This window comes from Galeopterus variegatus, unplaced genomic scaffold (genome assembly GCF_000696425.1).
Source record: "Galeopterus variegatus unplaced genomic scaffold, G_variegatus-3.0.2 Scaffold311, whole genome shotgun sequence".
In the NCBI taxonomy this organism is placed as follows: Eukaryota; Metazoa; Chordata; class Mammalia; order Dermoptera; family Cynocephalidae; genus Galeopterus; species Galeopterus variegatus.
The window spans coordinates 492,515-500,280 of record NW_007726422.1 but is presented as its reverse complement, the minus strand read 5'-3'; the positions used below and the strand labels follow the sequence as shown (position 1 = coordinate 500,280).

Sequence of the window (7,766 nt, the reverse complement as noted above, 5' to 3'; positions counted from 1 at the left end):
TAGAGGGAGGTTTTAAAGAGCGTCTCATCAGAATGCAGAGGGCCCCGCCGCGTGTCCCTGGAGAACCGGAATTCACCGCGCGCCTTCATTCATCCGGGACGGCAGGCTTTTCTCTTCCCAGCAGGTGTTATCTGCAGCCGGTTTGGAACTTCGGGGAGTTTAGTTACTATTATGACTTTAAGCAATGATTTTTAATGAAGCGATGTCTCGAATGAACTAGGCATTGGGACCCTCTGCACGCAGCTGCGGGCTGGCGGCGGGGTGGGCGGTCGTTAGAAGTGCCCTGTTCTCTCCCGCCTCCTGCAGGGCGCCGCTGCCTTGCCCGAAGGGGTAGGATGTGCTGAGAGGATGGGGCTTCTCCCTCCCGGGGCTCACAATGGCCAGAGAAGATTCCGTGAAGTGCCTGCGCTGCCTGCTGTACGCTCTCAATCTGCTCTTTTGGGTAAGTTAAACAGTTCCACTGCACCAACAGGTGGGGACGGCTGGCCTCATGTTCTGCAGCTACCAGATAATGCGCCAAAGGGCATGGCCAAGCATTAATTAATAACACAGGATCACACCCTCTATTTTTCAGAGAAGAAAAATTTGACCTTCTTAAAAAGCCTTTGATCTAGCTCGAGTCCATTTGTAATTAGAAAAAAAAAAAAAAAAGAAAAGAAAAGAAAAGCAAAGAAATCCACCCCTGGATACTAGTGGCAGTAAAATTAGACTCGAAACTAATCTAGGGATATAAATAAATGCACGTGCTTGTACTCCTAGATAAGAAAATTGACCTACTACTTAGAGAACCGCTTGTTTGCAGGAATTTTGGATAATTGTACGAGCTGTAAATTGTTTCTTTACGTCACCCTAACCTACAAAATTTGATTGGGACAAGCAGTCTTAATATGGTTTTGTAGGAATTCATACCCAGATATTCTATGAAAAGATTTTTCTAGGGGATTCCATACAGTCTGAAAAGGTGGTTTTCATGTAACTTTTTCTAAGCTGGCAAAGTTTAAGGAATTTTGTATATGCTTTTGGAAAATCCCATAACCATTTAAAGAAATAAAATATATAAAATTTAACAAGCTCATGGAAATCTTGATGCCCTGTGAGTTAGTGACATTTTATGCCTTATGCTTAGGCATTAATTTTCATAAGGTGTTACTGAAATTACATTATTATTTTTAAAACTTAGGAAAATATGAAAATTAAATGTTGAATGTTGCTTTAGGGAGCTTTCATGCTTAAGTAGATAATATATGTGTGTGTGTGTATATATAAATATATTTTTTTTTTTACCATTTTTGTGTTCTATTAATTTAAATTCAAATTTTTCTGTTAGAAATTTTAATGTGCAATTTATGTATTAAAAATAGGGCTGTTACCCGTGGTCTCTAGAGGATGACATTTTGGTTGAACTGCTTCTTATGGATGACACCATTTTAAGGGACAAATTAAGCCTTGCTTCAATGAGTAATCTGAAAAATATCTAAATGACAGCATTTTTTTTCAACATGAAAATTAAAACACTGAGTAGTTAAATTCACCATTTGGAAATGTAAAATTATTAATTGATCTTATTGTAGTTTTTAATTCTTAAAAGGTACATTTTTAAGTGGGTCATTAAATTACTGGCTTAGCTACAAGGTATTAAGATTTTGAACTCTTGTTTCTTTAAAACAAATAATAATTATTATTCCTATTTGCTAGTTTTTCACTTTTCTGCACTATGCTTTTTAATTATAAAATCATCACGTTCTAGCACTAGTAGGAGCTTTAAAGATGGCCTGGTTGAACTTCCTTCTTTTGTGAATGAGGAAATTAAGTGCAGGTTAAGTGACTTGCCAAAGGTCAAATAGTCCAATGGTGGCAGTGCCAGGAACAGAACTTGGCTTTCTTGTCCTTAGACAGTGCCGTTAACACGTAGCCTTATTGAGTTTTGTACCTTGGAATTCCTAAGGCTTTTTTGGTGTTGTTCAGTAAAGAGTAAAGCTTTGGAAAATTTGTTAATAATCTGTATTGTGTTTGTGAGAAAAACTCCAAATCGTTTAACAAAACTATTGCTCTTCTGAAAAATGAAATTTGTTTCAAAACACCTATTCCTTAAAATCCTCCAGGACTTTTTGTGTCCCTGGAGAATGTAAAATGTGACTTCTTTGTTGTTATCCTGTACTTCAACTTTCTAACTCTGTGTGTGTGTGTTCTGATTTATTGATTTATTTGGGTTACTTCTACCTTTTCTCAACCCTTCTGTCTAATATCACCTCCATGCCAACAAAGTAATCACCACCTACTATGCATCCCTCTCTATTTTAATTTGTTTCATACAAAGATAGATTCACTCATACCTGTCCACATACACCCACTTCTATACATATATATTCTTGATTTTTTTTTAAACTTATTTTCTCATTTGGGTTAGAGTCATAGGAGTGGGATTGATATGTCAAAAGGTATGTGATGACACCAATGAAACAAAAAAATAGATAACAAATAATTTTTGTTATATTTGCCAGGCACATTTAGCGTCTCAGTTTCTTAGTCTGTAAAATAGGAACAATTGTTCCTATTTTTTAGAGTTGCTGTGAGGATTAGAATTAACGTATTTAAAATGGTTAGAACAGTGTCACATAATCAGTGTTATCTATGTGGTAGTGGTCGTACTTGCAGTTGTTATTATTACAGCTACTACAGTAATGATAATGCTCTCAAGGAGATGACCAGGAGGTATATTGCTACTATCTTTGTGTGAGTGATGGTAGTAATTGTTACTGTTATCATTAGCACAGCTACCTCCTACTGCTGTCACTAGTACAATTCCTTTGACCCAGTGATATTGTCCTTGGAGTCTTATTCCCTAGAAATAACAGTACCAATATACTCCATTATGTAACAAAAGTATTGGCCTTCTGAAAAATGATTTGTTGCCATCTTGTTGGTGTTACAAAACATTAGAATTTTTGCCAATCTGAAAAGTTTAGAGTGTTATTTCATTGTTACTTTATTTTGTACCTCCCCCACTACCAGTGAACATGAACGTCATTTGCATATATATTTTTTCATGTATATCATTTTATTTCATAGTTCATATTCATTAGCTATTTCATATCATCATTTAGGTTTTCCCTGCTATTTGTTTTTTGATTCCATTTATGTTATCTTTTGCTATACAATAGTTAAATATATTTTTAAATATTCTTTTTAATATAACTTTTCTATAGAATTTTGTATGTTCTTTTATATTTTTTTACACTTGCATTTCTTGTTTTGGTTAAGGTTTCTTTTTCTATATGTACTTTAAGATTATTTTATCTAAATAATAATATCTGATGAGATTTTTATTAGAATTGTATGAAATGTATATGCTAACTTTGGGAAAACTGGCATTATTCTTTCAATGTTAAAGCAATGTTTGCAGATCCTGTATTGCATTACCAAATCAGAAGCAGTCTTTAGCCTTATGCTGGACACATTTTTAGGCATCCTTACATTACTATCTCATCTAATTCTCGTAACAGCCCTGTAAAATAGTTTTCTTTCCTATTCCTTTTTTTTTTTTTTTTTTAAGACAAGGAAACTGGTACTCAGATAAGTTCAGTAACTTGCTGGGAGGTAGCAAAAAAAGAATTCAAAGTCCAGTTTTGTTTCTTATCCAAGTGCAGTAGAACTTGTCCTGCTGGAAACAGTGGTGAATTTATTTGCAGTGGAGAAGTCAAGTAAACACCCTCAGTAGGAAGGGATTAGCTGTGCACCTGCTCATTCCATGTCCTCTAGAGCAGTTATTCTCAAACATCACTGTGCATGCAAAATCACCTGGGCATCTTGTTAAAATGCACATTTGGGTTCAATATGTCATGGGTTGGGCCTGAGAGTCTGAGTTCCTGACAAGCTCCTCTGTAATGGTGATGCTGCTGGTCTGAGTGACACACCCTGATGGGCAGGTCTTTAATACTGGCTTTTAGTTCTCATTGGAATTACGAGTAGAACAAGCCAGTGTGGCATATGAACACCACTTCTTAAGCCAGACTTCCCATAATGACTGTGGGGAGGGAGAGTGTTCTTGCCTCTAGTTTGCAAGATTGAGTAGCCTGACCTCATTCCCTGTGTGGTCAAAAGCTGTAGCCTTTTACTCTTCACTTGCTATTTTAAATCAACTTTTTCCTACCTCTTTTTCCTATATTGGTATCCTCTCCCCTTCTCTATCCCACTAAGATTTTGGGGAAGAAAAAAAAAATAAATCTTAATTGGGAAAACACTGAGAACCCATACAATTTTGTTTTGCCATTATGGGAGTTGAAAATGGAATTTTTTTTTTCTTTTTTTTCTCTAGTCAAAGTTACATTCTGAATATTAAATTTTTAAGTGTGAGGCACAGATGTATTTAAGAGCAAACAATCCATGGCACATTGAAGGTTACACATGCTCTGCATTCTCTTCATTGCTGTGGATTGTGACTTGCTGTCTGTTGAGTGTCTCTTCCACATTATGAAAAAGCATGACCCTGACCAGAGGTGCTGGGGTCAGCAGACAGGTTTGTCATGAGTGCTGTGTGTTTGTGAGGGGAAGGGACATATAGGAGATGCTGCAAGTAGGGCAGCTGCCCGAGAGCTCTCTTGAGACCATGATTCACATTTTGTTCACAATGGAGCCAGGACATGAGTTATCTTTACTTCAAAATTATTGCACTTTTATGACTTAAATGGCATATTATTTAAGGAATTGAAAGCTTTCCTCTATTTCAAAGACAACTTCTGTAGCTTTATGATATGATCATTTGCCATTCTCAGATGGTGATTTGCTGCTATTACCAATGTGGATAAATGTGGTTCTCTTTGAAAACTCCTGAAATTAGCAAACATTTAACATTCATCAAATATGTGTTTGTTTATAATTTTCTAAAAGTATAACACTCCATCTGTAGTTTTTAACGTCCATTCCTCACCATCATATGAGCCATTGTTTTTCATGTATCATTACTAAAGATAGTAGCAAGAGGGAGGAACTATCCTGATTAAATATGAAAAGAAACTTATAAAAGAAAGCCTACAAAAGTGGATAGGAAATCTAGCTCATGATTTTGGGATAGATGCGAGGTAGATGAAACAACAGGAGTCTCAATCCTCTGTTCCTTTTTCTCTAGCCATCTGTAGTGAAACTGAGGTGTGTGACCCAGGCAGACCCTAAAGAGTTAGATTCATGGCAAGTAGAAGCTTGCATGCACAGGACATTTAGGTGGGCATATTAAAATACTACATTTTAAATTGATGTCCCCAACTTCATATTATGAATGGCATTAAAATATTCTTTAACTTTTTCTAAGGAATAGTGGACAGCCCTCCAACAAATATTTGTGCTCTTTCAAAGTCAGCTTTAATCATGAAAGATTTCTTTAGTCTCAGGGCAAAGCTGCTGTACTCATTTAAGCATTATGCCTCAGCTGAGCAAAGAGGAGCCATTGCATGCTCTTAAGAATGCTTTTTGAGGAGAAGTGCATGGAATTTTCTTTGAGACACATCCTGCTGCAGACTGGAGCAATAGGCCCCTCACTCATTGACTCCATTCAGGAAATACTCCCGAGCTGGGATGTCGGGGAGGTGAAGTTCACTGCAGTTTGGACTGCACAGAAACTGCCATGTAGAATGAGGTCTTTCACCATTATTTTTAACTGCAGTTCCTATAGGCTGACCATATAATTTATCATGGAAACCAGGACAATTTTGAGGGAAATGAAGGGGATCTCTCTATTGAGAATTATGCTGTGACAGCAGAGGCTTAAAGTGGGTCTCTCCCGGTCAGAGCAGGATGCATGGTCATTCTATCCACAAGAAAAGAGCATCTATGAAAACTGTCAATCAGAATGGCTCTAGGGTGCTATTGATTTATTCAGCTCTAATTAATAGGTGTTCATGCTTAGGTGATACCCACAAGTAATCTCCAGACCTTATTTTAGCCATCATTACATTTCCTGTTCTTTCACAGCATTAGCAAATAGTGATACCTGTCTGCTGTCTTTTCTTCTGCCCATCCCCTGGTAGAAGGGAAGCTGGGAGGGTGCGAACTGACAAAAGCACAGAGGGGAGCAAACATGGGAACAGGAAACAGACACATGACAAGACAGTACTCACGTTGTGCTGTCAGCCTCCAAATAGTCAAGAATTGATCTTACCATTGCATTCCAATAAGTAACAACTTAAATCCTTTTTTTTTTTTAAGAAGGAAAGCACCTACTCCAATTTCCCCCATTTTTCAAGATGAGCAAACAGAGTTTCTGAAAGTTTGAATTATTTGCCCATCGGATTGGCAAGTTGGCTCTGTTGGTTAGAGGGTGGTGTTTATAACACCAAGGTCAAGTACTGGCCAGCCACCAAAAAAAGAAAAAAGAAAAAAAAATTAATAAATTAATTATCTGAGTTCTCTTTGTAGAGACAAAACTGTGACTAAGATCCAGATCTCTTTTGTTGTGCTCTTTACTAACAGATTTGGCATAAAGAGAAAAATTTAGGTGGGTGATTTTAGATATTTGTCATCCTTGAAATTATTTGTGTCATTGTCACCTTATGTGAGACTATATTGTATAGCAGAGAGTGAAGGATTTAAAAGCCTATTTTTTGACTATGACCTTACTGTTTTGTGGAAACTATAGGTACATGTTTCATAATAAATTTAGGGAATGTGCATATGCATACAATTCTGATTTAGAAAACAACTTGATTCAAGACTTGTTTTTACATAATATGATTCAAGCAAAACCGGACCATGTCCCCAACACAGCAAATTTCATATTTCTAAATATTTGTTAAGAGCTAGCATTTTCCAAGCATTTTCCAAGACAGAATGTGGCAGATGTCTTCCTAAGTAGTATGTTAAATGTTTTTGTAATGTAATACTTGTGTTTACTTTCTAAATATTTCCTTGAACTTCAAATAATATGTTGCAATACTGGAGAAAATGTAAGGAGCTATAAGGCCAGTTACATATAACTACAGTGTACCTAACAATTTAGTCATCATGAGTGACAGTTGAAGAATTATTTTCATAACTAAATTGGAAAATTAGCAGAAAATATCATTAGTAAGGAGTGCTGAATTGCTCACATAAGTCACACTTTTAGATTTAACATCAGGAGTAGTTATTGAGGTGACTTAGACTCAGTTTAGTTTCTTGCTATTGGCATGAACTATATTTGTTGTTACTGTTATCATTTGCTCAGTCCCAGTGAGTAAAATCACTTTTTGAGGATGAAACCCTTCTCAGACAATTAATGAAGCTGGAATTAATGCCTTAAGAAAAAGCTATTTATTCTCTGTTGCTTGCTTACTATAGGATAGGCTTTGCATTGATATTTTTTATTTTGACTATTATTCTGTGCATAGCCACAGTGCTTGGGTACACTCCTGTGTGTGTTTGGTGGGAACAGTGGGACAGGGTACAATGCAAAGTTTGGAGTTTAAAGGACTTTGGAGAACACCTAAGCCAGCTTCTAGCCTGATATATAAATCTTTGACATTGTCATTAAGAAAACATTTCTCTACTGGAAAGTTGCCAGTGATAGAAAGCTTAGTTCTTTTTAAAGCATCTCCTAATTTGGTTAAAGATCTCTGATGGTTAGCTTATCAAGCAAGTTGAAACCAACTTTCTTTAATTTAATTATTTGTTATTCACTCACCTAACATGTGTTAGGCCCCCCCACCCCCACCCCCCCCCCCCCCCCCCCCCCCCCCCCCCCCCCCCCCCCCCCCCCCCCCCCCCCCCCCCCCCACCCCCCCCCCCCCCCCCCCCCC

General features: G+C 37.1%; 1 protein-coding gene across 1 annotated transcript in view; it reads left to right on the top strand.

The window, feature by feature from the left end:
- Positions 1 to 295: 295 nt before the first annotated feature.
- Positions 296 to 7,766, top strand: part of TSPAN12 (tetraspanin 12) — an 80,599-nt gene continuing 73,128 nt past the window's right edge. Inside the window, exon 1 of the mRNA XM_008567339.1 lies at positions 296 to 442. Coding sequence (XP_008565561.1) covers positions 377 to 442 — 66 coding nt within the window. The 5' untranslated portion in view covers positions 296 to 376. The remainder of the gene's footprint in view (positions 443 to 7,766) is intronic.